This window comes from Pipistrellus hanaki (genome assembly GCF_964339955.1).
Source record: "Pipistrellus hanaki genome assembly, chromosome: 8".
In the NCBI taxonomy this organism is placed as follows: domain Eukaryota; kingdom Metazoa; phylum Chordata; class Mammalia; order Chiroptera; family Vespertilionidae; genus Pipistrellus; species Pipistrellus hanaki.
This window is the reverse complement of record NC_140510.1, coordinates 17,643,014-17,663,614: the sequence shown is the minus strand read 5'-3', so window position 1 is coordinate 17,663,614 and position 20,601 is coordinate 17,643,014. Positions and strand designations below refer to the sequence as shown.

Here is a 20,601-nt window from a genome sequence, read left to right as displayed (position 1 = left end):
GTAATGTTGAAAGGTATTGGTTAGATTAAATAGAGTTCTATTCACCTTCAGTCCAACTCATGCTATAGTTACTATCCTACATTAGCCATGATGTAACTAATTGGAAAAAGACTAATTGATGGAGATACTTAAAAAAGACCAAGGGACGGGCAGAGGAAAATTGAATCAGATTCACACTTGCAGGTAAAACTGAATCCCCAAGAAAGATAGGGCCCTTTTAAAGACATTTATCTTCATTAATTTAATCTTAGTTGTAGGAACAATCATTTAATAATACCAAATCCTATCAATATATCATGTTGACAACATTCTATTTAAAACAGAAGAAAACCAACATGGTTCCAGCAAACAAAATGGCAGCTATAAGGGTATCCTACATAATAAAAGGCTAATATGCAAATTGTCCCCTTGGGGGTTCGACCAGGAGTTTGATCGGTTGCTATAGTGTGTACTGACCACCTGGGAGCAGCATGAAACATGGTGGGTGGCCAGCGGCAGCTGCAGTGGTGGACCCTGATGGAGTGAGGGAAGGAGGAGGCAGGACCGCATGGTGGCTGTGCACGGGTGGTGAGGGAAGTAGTACTTGGGGAACCTTATTGGCCCTGATCACTGGCCAGGCCTCGGACCCTACCTGTGCACTGGGTCTCTAGCAGGAGATAGTGAATTAAATATAACCATCAAACCAAAAGGTTCATAGATCAGACCCTCAGAAGTCTAGCTTTAACAAAGGCAAGAAAATAATGAACACTGCATTATTTTTGGCATTTGTAGTTAACTGCTGCTCAATACCACAGACTAATCACACAAACTGATATAGAAAATTCTATTGATGGCAGATCACCACCAAAGTATAAATTTTAGCTGAACTCAATTAGTTGTTTTAGGATCAGCTTTACAAATAGGCAGAAGAGGTGTTTTGTAGATGTTATAGTTTTAGGTGCCTCTGCATTGGGCCTTTTGCTCCTAAATGCCAGCACTGATGATCTAATTCACCAATAGTAGACAGCTATAACTTTATAAAGGAAATGGCTTTTCTTAACTATTTAAAAATTTTTCTCAGGATATTATATATAGCCCAGAAAGTAGACACAACATTAACCAATGGACTCACTTTCTGGAGATATATAGCAGAAAAGGAGCAAATTCGTAAGAGAATAGTTATCAAACATCACTGATATTATGATCTTTGAGGGTTTTTTTTTGCTGTTGTTTTTTAAAACCAGTCCTCATTCATCTACCTCATTTCAGTTCAGACTAAAGTGTATTTTATTTTATTTTTGTATAGCAAAGGTGGAAATTTATTGAAGAACAAGCACAGATTCCCATGTGAGGAGAGGGAAGGAGTCCCACAGCACACTCCCACGTGGGGAGGGGGAAAGGGTCCCTCAGACTGGTGCATTTTAAAATCAGTGATCTAAAAGTGTTTTTTGATCCAATCGTGTAGGGTTATTATGGAGCTTAATTAGGTTGCTAAAACATATGGAAAACCTCAGGTAATAGGTGCTGTAAAAAGAGAAAGTACTGTAACACATATATAATGTGTACCGACATTTCTTAATACTTACATTCTTGTATTGCTAGTTTTGTTTACTATGACAGACTTCCCACTCTGATCAACATTGTGGTCTAACCCAAAGTAAGCGGCTACTCTGTGTAACAGCATTCTATGGTAAGATGTCATGGGGGGGAATTTCTTACGTGGAGACCTAGAAGTAGGAAAAAAACACACAAATTTAGTAAATCAAGGAGAAATGTGATGACAATTTTTTTCTTGTTAAATGTCAGGACTTACTCATTATTACCAATGAAATCTAAAATTTCTTGTTCCAATTTCAACAGCATCATTCTGTCCCTGAAATAAAATATGAAGACTCATATGTAAAATTTAACACTGAAATAATAAATGTTGAACTTATGCTACTAAATATTTGTCTTAACAACAGTACATTGAGTACTGTCACAAGCTTGATGCTAAAATATTTACATGCTTTCTGAAAAAGTAATGGTTTTAAAAAACTAAAGGATGATTTATTTTAAATTTTTATTATGGAAAATTTCATGCCTACACAAATGTAGAGGGAACAGTGTAATGAACTTTAATATAGCCAACACCCAACTTCAACAACTATCAACATGTTGTCATTCTTGCAATAGATTTTGACTTCACTATCACTATACTGGATTCTGTTCTGTAAATATATATGGATAAGAGCATTATTAGTATTTACTTCCTTATTACTCAATAAAGCTGAGAGACGATAGCAGAAAATAGACATCTTTAGATAGATGCATGATTGTGTGATCATGCTGAACACCACAGAAACAATACTCTAGAGAACATGAAGTGCCAGGAACAACTCCTATGGGAATCCTAAGTATATAAATGGAGCTATAGCAGAGAAGTATGAATTAAATGACCAACTTTAACCCCAAAGTAGAGGACTTTTCAAATCATTCTGTAAATTGCTATTTTATATTTTTAAGACTTTTGAGAATTTTTCCCATAAAAATAAAAATGAGCCAAAAGTTTCCATCAGGTAAAATAAATAGATTCTAGTGAGTATCTGCATGTGCTCCTGTTTAGACCACTAGGGGCTTATGTAGTACACTTAGGCTGTAGCAAATTAATGGCACCATTCCCTAAAGGACCTCCTTGCTCACTCACCAAGAACGTGGCTCAAGAGAGTACTTCTGTGTGCAGTATAAGTTTCATGTGCATGTGGGAACAAAGCACAACAAAACAAAGCAAAACAAAACCTCACAGAAACTTAAAGCTTGAAGTAGCTTTACAGATCATTTAATTGTGTTTCCCAAATTTTAAAGATCAATAAAACTAAGCCAAGAGGTTGTTTTCCTCCCAAATAAACGTTACTTAATTACTGATTGACTTAAAAAAATTTTTAATTGCTTTCAGAGAGAGGAAGGGAGAGGGAGAGGGAGGGAAAAGGAGAGGGAGAGGGAGAGGGAGAGGGAGAGGGAGAGGGGGAGGGAGAAGGGGAGGGGGAGAGGGAGAGGGGGAGGGAAAAGGGAAGGGGGAGAGGGAGGGGGAAAGGAAGAGGGGGGAAGAGGGGAAGAGAGGGAGAGGGAGAGGGGGGGGAAGAGAGAGAGAGAGAGAGAGAGAGAGAGAGAGAGAGAGAGAGAGAGAGAGAGAGAGAAACATCAATGATGACAGAATCATCAAAGGGCTGCCTCCTTCACGACCCCTACTGGGGACTGAGCCCACAATCCAGGCATGTGACCTTAATGGAAATGGAACTGTGACCTCCTGGTTCATGGGTAGATGCTCAACCACTAAGCCACACTGGGTGGGCCCAAATAAAAGTTATTTAGATCCCATCAAATTCAAATAGAGGAGACGATATTCCCTGCTTAAGTTGCCTAAAATTCTATACATCAGCCTCCCACTACATAATAAAGGAAGTATCATAAAACTGAATACTATTTGACCATACATTTTTAAATATTATCAATAGTTGAAAAACCTAGAGAAAAACATGCTACCCTGGTGATTTTAAATCTAAAGCTGAATACAGGATTATATTTTAATACAAGTTCAAGCAACATTCAATTTTGCTCCCAAATTTGATCCTCATTTAGTATTCCCCACTCCAGTGAGTGGCACCACCTTTCACACAGCATATTATATTAGAAGCATTTTTGGCCCATGATAGTCCTTTTGTCTAATATTCCCATGGAGTTAATTACAACTGCAAAATTTATCTATCTTCTACCTATTTTCTTCTGTTTCCACTGCCATTACCCGGGATCCTTGCAATCAGGATTTGTGGCTTAACTACAATACAACAGTAGTTTATTATATCTCTATATCTTCCTTTGTTCCCCACAAATCTATTCTACCTAATAGACAAGTAAGTATGTCAAACTTGCAGCCCACAACAAATATTTTTGTGGCCCAGCTAATATAACGATATGTAAGAAGCGTTTTAATAAAAATTTTGTACCTCATGTCATACCTATACTCCTTCAATCCATTTTTCATTTAGGCAGTTCTCCTTTGAAGGTCTATTTTAAGTGTAAATTAGAAAATCAAGATGGCACTGAATATAATAAACCCTGAATTAAAATAAAGGTTTATCTTGAGTTATAAGTCTCAGTGAGACTAAAGAGAGCTAGCTGTTCATGATGTCTTCTATGTGCACATGCCCAATGAAACTGTTTTCTTTTTATTGCAATATATGCAAAATAACTCCCACTCTGGGAAGTTAACACTTAGAGGATGGGTTCTTAAACTGGGAGTCTTCTACCTCATGAAAGCACTGGTAAAGTATTTTGTGGGTGCCTTTTTGTGGGAAATACCTTAACAGGGTCAATGACCTGCCAAAAGTGAAAATTTATTTATTCATTACCCTGGTAAACAAAGGATTTCATAATTGGTTAGTGACTAAAATACTAAGCACATTAAAAATCATAGGGTTGAAGGTATATAAACTAAGAAAAAAAGGAAGAAATATTCTCACTTTAAGTTTAAAAACTCATAAATGAATACACTAAGTTCTTGTTCAGATGGGTGCATTATCCTGAGAACATTTTCCTCCATCTTTTTTTTTTTTTCATGATTAATGTTAACTCTGCATTTCAATTGAGTCAAAATTTCTTGGTAATGCTGTCTTTCCCAAAATTCCTACATACAGCATAAATTATTTTTATATCACACTGAAACACATATTGCAAAAAGATATTTAAGACCACCAACATCATAAACCTAAGAATCTAAAATGTTTCTGGTGTACTTCAAACACTGCTATCTTATTCTAATACTAGTGGCCTGGTACATGAAATTCATGCATAGGAGTGGGGGTGGGAAGGTGTCTCTCATCCCCGCCTGTACCTTCTCCAATCTGGGAACCCCTGTGGGATGGCCACAATCCAGGATTGCTGGCTTCTAACCACCTGCCTGCCTGCCTCATTGACCCTAACGGCTTCTGCCTGCCAGTCTGATTGCCCCCTAACCACTCCAATGCTGGGCTGATGGCTCCCAACTGCACTCCCCTGCCAGCTGATTGATGCCTAATTGCTCCCCTGCCGGCCTGATTGCCTCCAACTGTCCTCCCCTGCCCACCTGATCATCTATAACTGCCCTCCCTTGCAGAGCCCCATCTCCACTGTGCGCGTGGCCATCTTGTGACATTAGTGTATAATGCGTTAGGGTATGATGACCACCTAGGCTATTATTAGCATACTTTTAACTCAGTAATGGAGACACACATAGCAAATTATGATATTCTAAAAGCAATATAAATCTTATAAATTTTTTTTTACCTGGGATTGTTTTTTTAATGTATTTACTAAAAATTCATGTAGATCTATGCCAGTTGAATCAGTGTATTCTTGACTGGAATCTAAAAAAAACAACACAAAAACACAGTATAAAGTTGTTTGAAGATAAATCTCATTCCCTTTTACACATGATACATATCTTAAATAAAATGAGATGGTCCACACTGAAAAAGATTAACAAAGTAGGAAAAGAGAATTTATTATGAAATCAGATGGCTACTATTTTTCTATTCCCATATAATGAACAGATGTAGGTTTATATAATTGCATGTACATGCACATTCTTAAAAATTTTTTTTATCTTTATTTCTTCCTTTTATGCTATTTATAATACTGATCAGCATAATTGAATTTGTAAATTAAAAAAGCACTTTTATAGATGTGCAATAGATGGTGAACTCCCTTAACATTTATCATGAATGAAAAACATTCTGCTTTCCATGAATATTTTTACTGGATATTGAATATTTAGCCATCAGCCTTTTTTTTTTAATCCTCACCTGAGGATATGTTTTATTTTTAAAATATATTTCATTGATTTTTTTCTTCCTTTTTTTTTACTGAGAGGAAGGGAGAGGGGATAGAGTGTTAGAAATGTTGATGAAAGAGAATCATCGATCAGCTGCCTCCTGCACACCCCCTACTGGCTATGTGCCTGCAACCAAGGTACATGCCCTTGACCGAAATTGAACCTGGGACCCTTCAGTATGCAGGCTGACACTCTATCCACTGAGCCAAACTGATTAGGGCCTGAGGATATGTTTTTATTAATTTTTTAGAGAGAGGAAGGGGGAGGACTAGAGAGAGAGAGGGAGAGGAGAGAGAGAGAGAGAGAGAGAGAGAGAGAGAGAGAGAGAGAGAGAGAGAGGAGAGGGAGAGAGAGAGAGAGAGAGAGAGAGAAGAGAGAGAGAGAGATCAATTGTACCACCATACATGTCCTGACCAGGAATTCAACCCACCTCCTTTTGGTATATTGGATAAAACTCCAATAAACTGAATCACCTGGCTAGGGCATCATCTCTTTGTATCATAAGGAAATAAGTAATATTTTTAGTGAAATCCATATTCAAATTATAGTAATTCTATTATTTCAATAGTAGATAGACCAATAAGAGATAAAGACAATTATCTTCCTCAGTGACTCTGCAATGTGTTGCAGTTTTTTTTGTGTGTGTGTGTGTGTGTGTTGTTGCAGTTTTTTTAATGAATGTGTCTTACTGATGTTCAGAACTGTATTATTCCATTTTGTGCAGATGAGCAAGTACTATATTATCCTTTCAGTCTGTTCTGTATCTCTCTCTCTCTCTCTCTCTCTCTCACACACACACACACACACACACATAGAGGCCCACTGTATAATATTAGTGCAAGAATAGGCCTTCCTTCCCTTGGCTTCACTCCCGAATGCCTGGGATCCTGCAAGTCCCCGCTTCCAGCCTCAGCACTGCTCCTGTAGCCCCCCCCCTCCCCCCCCCCCCCCCCCCCCCCCCCCGCTTATAGCAAGTCTCCTGCCCTGCCCAGCAGCTCCACAACTGCATATGCAAATTAACCCACCATCTTTGTTGGGTTAATTTGCATATTCACTCCTGATTGGCTGTGGGCATAGTGGAGGTACAGTCAATTTACATGTCTGTATATTATTAGGTAAGATGAGGGGTAAGGAATGGAATTACCAACAGTGACACTAAAGTTTTGTTTTAAAAAAAGACCCACAAAAATAAATTGCAAACCTCTTGATAACATTTTTCTGGGTAACTTATCACTGGCTTTTTCTTTTTCTGCTTCATCTTTTGAGGGCTTCTCCTCTTTTTCAAATGATTGTGTTAACTGGATCTGAATTTTCTCCTGTTGGAAGGTAAAAATCAGTTTAAATAAAAAAAATATAGAGTAATTCAGTTAATACCACACACACCTGTAGCAACACAAAAGTGTGTGGAGGGAAAAAAAACACACAACTATTATTTTATCTAATTAGATTCTTCAAAGTAAAATACAACTTCAAAATATTTTTACCATATTTATTGAAGTCCAGATAGCAAAATTTAAAATGTTGACTATATCAATTGAAACATATCCTGGAAATAATTTTAGAGAAAATAAATGTTTCCTATAACAGTTTTAATGTATCTACTTGCAAAGCTCCTGGAGAATCAGAACTAAGGTCTTTTTAACCTATTTTTTTGCAATGGAGATACCAAGAAAAGGTATACGAATTATCATCAATTATGATAACAGTAAGACATAAGTATCAAATCAATACTTAATAAAACGTACTTTTTTTGAGGGCGGGGGAAGAGAAAGATAGGTAAATCTTACATTCCTTCATTCTCTTGATATATAAAAAAAAATAAGTAGAAAATATCCAAAACCAAATTTACATGACTTTTCATTATTTGAAATTTATATATCACTGTTCTTCCTCAAACACCATAAAGTATATAAGGATTTCAAGCAAGCCTGCTTTCCTTCCTGATTCGTAGTAATTCACTGTAAAGTAACCACATTGTATAAGACTAAAAAGGAGAACTAATTCTACATTTCATTTTTAAAACAATCTCATCACATGCAATTTCAGAACCCAAAGGACTTAGTGAAAATTAATTCATTTAGCCTAAAATGGTAAATGTCACACAGCTCTGTTTATTCAGGCAAAGTTATCAAGAAAGGCAGAATAACTTCCAGACCATTTCTACTAAAGATAAAAGTATAGTTTAATTGTAGACAAAATTACACTGTTGTCCATAGTGATGAAAAACATCAATCAATTACTCCTCTTCTCTGGGAGATGGCTGGTGATGGTAAAAAGTGCAGTAAGTCAATATCAAAGGGAATATAAATTTCAGTGTTCTTAAACTTTTAGACATTGGGATTTCTGTTAAACATCTCTGACCACCCACACCACAAATTTTTTTTTTTTGAAATAGTAATTCGCAAAAAATTTCAGTCAAATATAGTATTTTTTCCTATAGGTTTGCTGAGTGCTATTTTCATCTCTTCAATTCTGCTTCCCCTTCCATCTCAGATCAAATTTATGTTCAAAATACAGTGCAAAAGCTATGTACTGGCAATTTTCACTATAGTTGCTGAACTTCATACATTCATCATTTTTTTCATTACTAACTTTCCTTTTTTTAAATTAAATTTATCAGGGTAATATTGGTTAATAGCATTTATAAATTTCAGGTGTAAATCTTTATAATATATCCATATATTCTATTGTGCGCTCACCACTGGAAATCTAGTCAGTCTCCTCACCCAAGGATATTTTTCCATTGATTTTTAGAGAGTGGAAGGGAAAGGGAGGATGAGGGGGGAAAGGCGAGGGGAAAAAGAGAGAGAGAGAGAGAGAGAGAGAAGAGAGAGAGAGAGAGAGAGAGAGAGAGAGAGAGAGATAGATATCAATGTGAGAGAGACACACTGACTAGTTGCCTTTGCATGTGAACCAACCATGGCCAGGGATTGAACCTGCAACTAAGGTACGTGCCTTCGCCTGAAAGCAAACCTGAGATGCTTCATTTCAAAGGTCAATGCTATATCCACTGAGCCAAACTGGTCAGAACTGTTTGTTGCTTTTTTGTGAAATAATATGGTTCTTATCCTTTTCCACTTGATTTATCTCATTTAGCATAATATTATCAAGATACATCATGTTGTCTTATGACTCTTTCTAATCTGCTTTCCTTATTTTTAAAATAACTGTAAGATAGATATTTTAAAGTGAATCCCAGAAGTATGTTTTGGAAATAGAATATTAGAAGTGTTCCTGACTTACAGCTCCTATTCCTTTTACTCAATGAAATCTAGGTTGAAAGAAAAGATTTCACATTTACACCGCCACAAAAGGCACTCCCAAGGACTATCAGGTTTCATTTCTAAATTCCCCTACTAAAGTTGTATATTATAATTACAGATATTAAATTATTTTATCAAGATGAACTGTATTTAAAAATCCAGAGGCTTAATGTACTGAGATCTGGCTTCAATTGATAATGAGACCTTGTTTTCATTAGCAAATAAACAAGGCATATTTTAAATACTGAAATCCATACACAAATTCTTCTGATGATAAATAAGCAACATCTCCATAGGAAGTTGTAATTTCTTTATTCTTCTTCACTCAGCCACTGACATTTGTTGATCACTTCCCTCTCATAAGCTCTTATTAGACACAAGTTAACATCTCTCTTTTAATTGCTGCTCAACCTTTTGACTAATGTGCTTTACTCCAGATAGATTCCTCAAAAATCACATTCTGAAGCAAGCATTATTAGTTGAAAAGTGTTTCTACCATCAAGGATTAAATACTAGGACATTTCATGAGAAATAATTTATTTTCCTACTCCCATTCAGGTGCAATTTAGTTAACTCAAGACTTGGAAAAAGTTCAGTGAAAGGGTAAAAGTAGGCTATTATCTCAAAAGACAAAAATTACTGTATTCAAGAGAAATTGAGAACAAATGTATTAAGTGGAATAATAGGTCTTTGAACTATGAATGCAAAAATTATTAACTGAGATGAACAGTATATACATTAATTTATAACAGACACTCCTGGTATTTTTTCCCATATAAATTTTCACTAGCTAAATTTATGTAGCGCTATAATAATTTCACTCCAATATTTTTCAGATAGGTAAAATGTACTGAAAAAATAAACAAACAAACAACCTGCCCAAAAAACAATCACATTATAGTTTTTCTCAAAAAGAATGCATTTTTCTGTTTTAACAGTCTTATGAATGCCTGACCCTTCTCATTTTTTCAGTCTCCTTGGACTAATTAGTCCATGAGGCTAGGATGGTATAACATTTTTGACAACAAAAAGAATACATTAAAAAAATCCCAAACATTTTATTATTCCACCCTGGACAGGCACTGTCTTTACTCTAATTTGTACAAAAGAACTTTTTAAAATTTCTATTTCAAAAACAATTTTATTAAATTTCTTTCAGAGTGCATCATAACTCTTCAGCCTTATCAACAACCATGCAAAAGCCAAAGGCTAACATTTGAAAATGTTCTCAGGCAATAGTTCTTAGTAAATCCACAAACGAATATTAGTAAAATATTTTGACTATTTCTACTTTTTCTTAGAAAATTTTGTCATTTTATTGTTTAAAAATATTTACTTTATAGAATGAATGCATATAACTTTCTTCTGTTTTTAAATTGTGAATAAATCACAAATAAATTCTGAACCCTATGTTCCTAACATTAGATCACAGTTCAAAAGAAATGGATTTTTTGGTATTTTTTACTGACAAATAATCTATTAAAAAATCTCCTCAAAATTTAAAAAATACATATTTTTATTGATTTCAGAGAGCAAGGGAGAGGGAGACAGAGAGAAACATCGATGATGAGAATCACTGACTGCTTCCTGCATGCACCACACTGAGGATTGAGCCAACAACCCAGGATATGCTCTGACCAGGAATTGAACTGTGACCTCCTTGTTCATAGATTGATGCTCAACTGCTGAGCAACATTGGCTGGGCCTCTTCTAAATATGTGACAACTATCTTCATTATGTAGAACAGGCTTTTAAGAGTATCATCTTTTAAATCAAGGCAAAGCATAAGTCTTCGCCTGAATCAACAAATGTACAATTGCTATTTATTAAAAAAAAGACATACAACTTATCATGGCCTTTTCCTTTTTTTTTTTTTAATCCAAAATGAGTTTGTTTTTTTTTTTTTGTTTGTTTTTTTTCAAACTAATTATTGGGATACAGAAGGATTTTATATTGCTTAAACTCATAAAAAGTAGAACAAGCCATTAACAGCCAAAGTTATCATCACAGATGAATACTGATAAAGAGTCCAAACATATTTAATATATAATGCCCATAAAAGAGAAGGCAAATGTCAACCCACAGCTAAGATTAACAGAAAAGTAGTCATAGCATTAAAAATACAAAAGGCAAACCAAACTGTATGCTTGAATCTCAGTAGTTCTACATTTTACAAGCATAGACAGAAAAAGAATTAGAAGTTTCAAGACAACTAATAGAACCAAGCTAATATAAGAATTGGCTTCACCATGCATTCAGCTTAACTAAAATAATATATCAAGCAGTCATCTGGGTAATTTCCTCTTCACACACAAGCAGTATTTGACAAACTTATAGAGGCCAAAATCAAAAGGAAAAATTTTATCACAATTTCACCAAGTGAAGGTACTACTTTATTACTTTTCTAAAATAACTTATAACTCCCTTAGAGCCATAGTCCCACTTAATTATATTATCCCTAAGTTTTCCCAGAGAGAAATCATTATACTAAACCTTAGAGTAACATAACAAGGTTTTCCCACTTTTCATGTGTATCTTGTATCATGTATTATCAAATGAATTCTCTTAGTAAAAACACATATAACACACACACACACACACACACACACACACATGCACATACAACTTAAAAAAAACTGATTTCAGAGTGTTTTACAACTTTATTTAACCTTATGAAAAAATTTCTCCAGGAGGCAGGTTATTCCACCATGTCTGTAAATAATACTTTTTTTTTTTTTTTACCTGGTTCTCCTGTGATATCTCTGCTGTAGGGGGTGGTGGAGATTCTTCACATACTGCAAGGCTCCGAACTAGCTTTAACTTTGAGCTTGACTAAAGAAAAGTATTTAAAATTAACACTACATTTCAAAAATCTGGGGTGTATAACCAAAAGCCCCCTAGAGTTTCTTAAGTCTTTATAGTTTCTGCCACATATAGGCATAGGTGAAATGTGCAAGTTATATATATCATTAATTACCTCTAAAATCCATTGTTAAGAGGGAAAACAAACAATTGCAGTTTTGAAAATTATAGCAATAGCAAGAATGGGAATAATTTCAATTTCAAAACCCAAAGAATGGTGAGAAAGCCATTTTCTCTATAAAAAAACCCATTAAAAATACAAAAGCAATGCACAAAAGCAACTAGGCAAGACAAAACCCAAATAAAACAAAATAAGCTTTCTGCCCCAAACAAAATATGACAAAACTAAACTGATGCAGCGCTATATGAAAATAAGGATTCATCAAGCATGAAGGACGGCCCTTGGCATGCCAGCACAAAATATTTACTATACCTTAGACCTTTTTCCTGTCTGTCCAAATGACTGCAATGGCCGCTGAATACATAAGAAAGATTTATATTAAATTTCATACTGAAACAGAAAGTTTTCTTCTCAATTCATAATCCCAAACCACAGAGAAACTAACTGTATGAAGAATAGAAAATGAGGAAATCAAAGTTTGTTTTAAGTAAAAATGTACTGATTCCTCCCAAAAGCACCTGTAGAAGATTCTTTTTTAAAATCCTTCTGAGAATTGGCATTTTCTATAAGTGAGCAAATTACCACAATTTTTGTGTTAATTGATCTAAATGAAATTACAAGGTAACTTCTAAGGTAGTAGAAAAATAAAATATATTTCTTCAGTATATTATAACATATTACACTTTAGGCAGTTAGGAGGAAAAAACCCTACAAAAATCCTGAGGAATTTTAAATACGTAGCTGTGCTCAGCAAAGTTCCAAACATACTAAGGAGAATGTTGCAAAAGCACATTGAGTCAGAGTACAACCACCTATATTCTGAGCCTTTTCAGCCCCATTTGAAGTACACCACCAGTTTACTGGTCACAGAACCATGTTTGCCTGGTCCAGGGTTAAGGCAATGAAGCAGATATAAAGAAAAGAGATCAAAGTTCTGATACACACGTCAACATGATTGCCAAATCACCAATCACATAATTGGGGAACCCAATGGAGCAAAAGTTCTAGTGTGTGATATCAGGCTCTGGTGTGGAAAAGCAGCTGAAATGACTCTAAACCAGAGCCAGATGGCTTTTAAACACACTTTCCTTCCTCCAACCCCTTTCCAATCTACCTCTCTAACCCCAACCCCAAACAATACTAGATCCAGATACCTATCATTTATATTCATTAAAGCAGGGAGCCAGTTTTGTACCAAACATAACACAAATAAAAAGTCCTTAGTATCTAGATCAGTATATTCACATATGAAAGAAGAGTCATCATGTCACTCTAACATCCAAAAGAACCATCCCTGCAGAACCAAAAGAACTGAGAATCTGCAGTACCAGCGTGTCCTGTCCCTCGTTCTGAGCCCCAAGTTCTTGAGATAAGAGCATTGTATTTTTGAGATTCTGATCCTGGATTACACACATTACATACAAATTAGCAGTAACCAACACAAAAGGAAAATAGAAAAAATAAAGAAAAATGACTTTGTTTCTTACAGAGAAGAAAATATCATGTATACACCACATATACACATGGCCATACTGTCTAAGAGCTTCTGCATGTTGGTACTGTCTTTTGTTTCGATTTACTCTATAATTTGTTCAAGAAAATTTCTAATTGTAACTCATATCCAAAAATAGAATTAAAAGAAGTTATACTACATAGAGAAAGGACTTGAAGAGAAACTGGGAGAGAATCAATAGATGAATGCTAGCAAAAAGGCAGAAGAGAAAATAATTTGTGACTTACTACTGTTCTCTGCTTTAATTCCTTATAATTCTAAGTATCAAGGGTACAAAACTTTCTGATAAAATTTTTTAAATAAAAGAGATGATTAACTGTCAAGTAAAAACTATTCAAATGTAGAGCTGGATTTAAATTTCTGGCTTTGCTTATTAGTAGGTAACCCTAGTCAAGTTATTTCAGTTTACTAGTTTTTTTTTTTGTTTTGTTTTTTAATGTTTTTATTGATTTGAGAGAAAGGGAGAGGGAGAGGGATAGAAATATTAGTGACAAGAGAATCATTGATCAGCTGCCTCCTGCACACTCACCACTAGGGACTGAGTCTGCAACCTGGGAATCGAACCTTGACCTCCTGGTTCATGGGTCGACATTCAACCACTGAGCTATGCTAGTTGGGCCGCATTTTTTGGTTGGGAGCAGAAAGGCAAGTCAGATTCAAAGGGCAAGAAGGAAGTGACACACCATTGCTTGCTTTGAAGATGGAGGGGCTCTGTGAGAAGGACCACAGGCAGCCTCTAGGAGCACAGTGGCCCTTCAACTACAGTCAGTCAGGAAATGTGGGCCTCAGACCCACAACTGCAAGCAACTGAGATCTGCCAATAACTGGAATGAGCCCAGAAATAACCCCCCACCCCTACCCCCCGGTCTTCAGGTAAGGGTCCAGTCTAGCCAACGCCTTTGAAATCCTAAACAGAGAGGTTACTTGAGCCCAAACTAATTTCTAACCTACAGATCTGATATCTACAACTGAGTTGATAATTGGGTATTGTGTTACACTCCAAATTTGTGGTAATATGTTCTGCAGCAATAAAAAACTAATACATTACTTCATAAGTAAAGTATAAACTGCCAAAGCGGCATTATTCAATAAAAGTCACTATTTCATTTCAAATAGCAAAGAACTGAAATTACATAATATATACCAGAAAGCTTACCATCACACATGCACACATAACAAAGGAGAGAAAACAAATTTGGTTTATTAAAAGAAAATAACCTTTGTTTTATATTTTTGGTATCAATTTGATAGCTAGATTTGGCTTTAAATAAAAATAATTATTTTAAAAAATTCAGTCTTTATTCCCTCACTGACTCCTTCTAGACTGCTCCCATCCCTTGCCCCAAACCTTCACCACCCTATTGTCTGTGTCCATGAGTTATACACGTATGTATAATGCATATAAGTTCTTTGGTTGATCTCTTTCCACCTACCCACTCATCTCAAATAGATTTTATTTGAGGGACACCTTTCACCTATTTTTTTTTTAATTGTGGAAAATTTACACAAATGAAATTTAACATTTTGACCATTTTCAAGTATATAGTTCAGTGGTATTGAATATAATCATAATGCTGTACAACCATCACCACAATCAATATCTATAATTATTTTCATTTTGTAAAACTTAAACTCTGAACTCATTAAACATAATTATCATTCTCCCCTGATCCCAACCCCTTGCAACCACTCTCTATGATTCTGACTACTCTAAGTACCTGATATAAATCAAACTGTATGTCTTCTTGTGACTGGCTTAACTTAGCATAATGACCTCAAGGTTCATCTATGTTGTAGCATATTGCTACAGAATTTCCTCCCTTTTTAAAGCAAAATAATATTGCATATTTGAGGGTATTATTTAATAATGTTCAATACAATGGAATATCCTTTCATTTGTTGATGGATGCACCTGGATGGATTCCATGTTTTAGCTATTGTGAATAATGATTCTATGAATATAGTGTAAATATCTACTGCAGATTTCAGCAAGTATTTTAGCATCTATAAGACTCAGCAAAAATAGCCTGACTTTGCTGTAATATATACTGAAACGCAGATGATGCTTTTAGGGTAGGCAGGCCAAGTAAATTGGAAATGGTCATGATTGAAGCAGCGTAGTGGGTATTGTGTTAAATCCTAACCAACCTCCATGTGCTGGAAAAAGCACATGGAGGTAGGTTAGGATTGAGTCCTGGCTGTGCCACTGGATCCCTAGTGAAAACGGAAGGGCTGCTCAGCTCAACTTTAAAAACTTTTTAGCTGTAACTCTTTGAATTCTATGAATCTAACTCCAAAATGGTTGATCATTACCTTGAGCTCTTCCTGCCGACTCAGAATCTTTTTGGGAAGAAATGTCATCAGATGGGTTAACAACAGAGGACATTTCTCTCTGGGGCATTTTCTTCCTCAGGGTCTTCTTCCATGAAAGGTGATGGTAGTGAAGATGGTAGTGAAGATCCACAGAAGTCCCTGGGTTTCAAATGGAAACCCGCCCACCCCCCTGAACCCAAATACACAGTTTCTAAAGACTAGGTATGGCGCCCAATGATAGACCGTGTTGATTCTTTTCTTAGAAACGTCATGGTTCCTCTCTGGTGAAAGTGAACTGGCTCAGGTTCTTTCTTCCCATTGTCTGTGGGGCCAGGACCAGCCAGCCACTGCTCTGGGCTGTATGTTTCTGCTGTCATGTCACAGAAGGCCTGTGCTCTTGGAACACAGTCAAGAGGCAGGGAGCCCAGTTTCCCTAATCATTTGGTTAGAGTAGCTTCCACAGTTTAATGATTGTTTTCCTTCACCAGTACTGCTGCGTTTCTCTTAGGCACATGCATCTTGATATCCTCACAGGCCTGTCAATGGGAGCTTGTTGAGATGTAGAATTTTTTTTGGGAGGGGTAGGGAGGGCGGGGGATGTCTCAGCTACCTACTTTTGTCTGTTTTGTGGTTTTGCAGTCAGCCCTGTTTGCTTCCTTAAAGCTGTCAACTTTAAAATTGCTCTGGCAGCTTCAATTCCTTGTCCCCTTCTCTCGTGGGTGTGCAGTTTATAGGAGATACTCCTGGGAGGTAGGGGTGTCTTGGAGGTGGACTGGGGACTGAGAAAGCCCTCCTGGCTAGCTTCATTGATGCCACATGTAAGAAATCATTGTTAAATCCAATGTCATAAAATCTCTCCCATATGTTTTCTTCTAAGACTTTTATTTGAGCTCTTTAGTTTAGGGTCTTGGGAAATTCATGCATTGGACGGGGGAGGTCCCTCAGACAGGCCTGCCCCCTATCATAGTCTGGGAATCCTCAGGGGCAGGTGACCCAGAGATCAGGGGAAGGCAACGCGCGGATTGGCCAGACCTGACTGCGTGCAGGCCTGGTCTTGCCATGCACCTGCTGCCCCAGTGGGGCTGAGGGGACTGGGTACTGCCATCTTATGGCTGTGGGAACCACCATCTTTGAGGGCGTGGCAGTCAATTAGCATATTCCCTCCTTATTGGCTGTGGGCACCACCATCTTTGTGATGACGTGAGAGTCAATTAACACATTCCCTTTTTATTAGATAGGCCTAGAGGCCCAGTGCATGAAATTCGTGCACGGGTGGGGTGGGGGTGTGTGTCCCTCAGCCCAGCCTGCACCCTCTCCAATCTGGGACCCCTCGAGGGATGTCCGACTGCCCGTTTAGGCCGGATCCCACATAAACGGGGAGGCAGACATCCCTTGAGGGGTCCCAAATTGGAGAGGGTGTAGGCTGGACTGAGGGACACCCCCAACCCCGTGCACGAATTTCATGCACCAGGCCTCTAGTATTATAATAAATATACAACTGTTTTTTTTAATTTACTGCCCTGTAAATTTGAAAGCAAAGAGAAACAAAACTGTTTAATGATTTCAGTATGTTGGTCTTTAGTTTAACTTTAAACAGATTTAAAATTTACTTCAGAATATGAATCTGAAAAAATCCTCAAAATACCTTATCTTAGTTACTACTCCAAACCAGGGAGCTTTACAACTAGTAACAAAGTAAACAAGGTGGTTAGGTCTATTTAATGTTTCATTATGGTCAAAGGAAAGAAAGTACTGACATCATAAACCATGAGATTTATTATATTGCTAAGAAATAACAGTAATCCTTGTGTTACATTGTGTGATAGCATAAAAATAACCATAAATATAACACTCAATTAATATGTTAGCTAACTTATTACAAAAAGAGGATCAATTGCCATTCTAATTATTATGAACAGAATTAAATGAATGGTTGACCTTTTAAGTAAGGCCCTTAATACACCTTGAAGAGTGTACTATTTCAAACTATTTTTCGAGGTAACAGTAAGGACTAAGTAATTATGTGGGAGAATATAAACTAGAGGCCTGGTGCACTTAATTTGTGCACAGGGTGGTGGGGTGGTATGTGGGTGTGTTTCTCAGTCCAGCCTGCACCCTCCCTAATCTGGGACCCCTGAAAGGATGTCCTACTGCCGGTTTACAGGGATTAGGCCTAAATCAGCAGTCAGACATTCCTCACAACCTGGGACTGCTGGTTCCAGCCACTCACCTGCCTGCCTGCCTGCCTGCCTGTCTCTAACCACTCTGCCTGCTGGCATGCCTGCCCCCAACTACCAGCTTGCTTGCCCCCAATGCGCCCCCACCAGCCATATCACCCCCAACTGCCCCGTGCAAGCCTGCTCACCCCCAACTGCCTCCCTGCTGGCCTGCTTGCCTCCATTTTACCTCCTCATTGGCCTGCTCACCTACAACTGCCCCCTTGCTGACCTGCTCACTCCAAACTACTCCCTCCCCCCCCCCCCCCCCGCTGTCCTGATCACCTCCAAATGACCCCCACTGATGGCCAGCTCACCCCCAATTGCCCCTCCCCCCCTTGCTGGTCTGCTTACCCCCAATGGCCCCTGCCACCCCATCCTGGCCTGATTACTACCTGGCTGCCCAAGGTCCCAGCCCCTCATTTTTTTTTTTTTTTTTCAGTGCCTCCTTGAGTGGAGGCCAGGCCTGGCTGGAAGCAAGTATCTAGGATTTATTTATCTTCTATAATTTGAAAATTTGTAGCCTTGAGTGGAGGCCAGGGCTGGCCAGGGCAGGAAGTTTAGCTTCCTCCATCACTGAGGGCAACCCAAGTCTCCTGCTTGCTCCAGCACCATGGCTGGCCGTCATCTTAGTTGGGTTAATTTGCATACTCTCTCTTGATTGGCTAGTGGGCATGGCTTGTGGGTGTAGCAAAGTGATGATTTATTTTCATGTTTCTCTTTTATTAGTGTAGATTAAAGTGTTAAATATCTAGCCAAAGTTCAGGAGCAGTGAAAACAACAGAGGTTAGGTTGATAATTTCCACTGGAATAACAGAAAAAACAATTTTCTGAGTTGAAATAGTGGACTTTTTAAAAAGTTGCTATTATTAAATATTAACAAAGGACTATAAAGATAGGCAACTTAATACAAAGAACAAAAACTACTCCATTCAATTTGGGGGCAAGTAAAGAAATCATCTTTACTTTTCATTATCAAAGGAAAAAGAATCTATATTGCATGATAACAAAATCTGAGGAGCCATATAGTTGTGCTAATGTTAATAATAAAACAATTGGGATAATAATAATAATTATTATTATTTGTCAATGCTCACTAAAGGATGTTTTCATTGATGAGAGAGAGAGAGAGAGAGAGAGAGAGGAAGGGAGGGAGGGAGGGAGGGAGGGAGGGAGGGAGAGAGAGAGAGAGAGAGAGAGAGAGAGAGAACAACATCAATGTGAGAGAAACATCCACTGGTTGCCTACCATACATTCCCTGAACAGTAATCAAACTGCAACCTTTGGTGTATGAGACGATGCTCTAACCAACTGAGACACCTGTCCAGGGCAACGGTATATTATTAATAGCATCTACCATTGCTAGGCTCTAACTATGTACCAGTTAAATTACATACATCATTTTTATCTGTTAGACCCGTGGTCGGCAAACTGCCGCTCATGAGCCACAAGCAGCTCTTTGGCCTCTTGAGTGTGACTCTTCCACAAAATACCACAGCCTGGGCGAGTCTATTTTGAAGAAGTGGCATTAGAAGTTTAAGTTTAAAAAATTTGGCTCTCAAAAGAAATTTCAATCGTTGTACTGTTGAGTTTGCTGACCACTGTGTTAGACAAATAGCAAAACAGTTGAAATTTTTATGATTTTAAGTAGAGAGACTTTATTCAACCCTTTAAACAGAAACATCTTTGCATTTTTATCCCATTTACCTCAAGTTGGAGAAGTGTGGCCTGTACCGTGAGTTTTTCTGATAATATTATTAGATTGGCATTGCTTTTTTATCCCTTACTTTCCCTTTTTAAGTAAATGCAAAAGAAACTTGATGTAAAAGTTTCATCTTAATTATCAAAGGCCTTATTACAGAAACTGAGAATATATTAAACACCCACTTCAACAGGATATATATATATATATATATATATATATATATATATATATATATATGTACATGAGGCTGTTCATGCATTCTGACATTTAAAGCCTAGTTAACAAAAATCAGTTCTCTTTTTTCCTCCACAAAAAGGGTTAACAACACAATTTGAACTGGCCATCCTATTGTTCAACAAATAGTTTATGAAGAGAGGGTTTGTTTGAACTTTTCCAAAATATGCTTTGGATAATGTTTATATGCACATATAAACAGATGAATACTCTCAGACAAAGCATTTGCCAAGTACAAAGATACAACTGTAAAAAAAGTGAGAAAGTTGAGTTTGAATCTTTAATAAGTAAGCAGAACACAAGGTTCCTAATTTTATATTTCAAATAAATGACAGTAAAAAAATCAACAAGTAATTTACCTAAATTTAATCTAAGAAATCTACCTCTGAGAAAAATCACACAATAAAAGCCATACAAATAAGTTATACAAAAGGAAACAAAATAACTGCCACCCCATTTATCCTGTATTAAAAATAGTAGTCTAACATATTAAATTTTTTTCTGGATTTAGAAGTCTCACACCTCACCAACACAAAGTTCCAAATAC

At 37.0% G+C, this 20,601-nt stretch overlaps 1 protein-coding gene across 1 annotated transcript in view; it reads right to left on the bottom strand.

Moving 5' to 3' along the window:
- Nucleotides 1–20,601, bottom strand: part of R3HDM1 (R3H domain containing 1) — a 100,272-nt gene that overhangs the window by 72,461 nt on the left and 7,210 nt on the right. Inside the window, 7 exon segments of the mRNA XM_084892251.1 lie at nt 1,566–1,706; nt 1,793–1,852; nt 5,281–5,294; nt 5,296–5,360; nt 7,029–7,143; nt 11,833–11,922; nt 12,386–12,427. Of these exon segments, the coding sequence (XP_084748377.1) occupies nt 1,566–1,706; nt 1,793–1,852; nt 5,281–5,294; nt 5,296–5,360; nt 7,029–7,143; nt 11,833–11,922; nt 12,386–12,427 (527 nt within the window).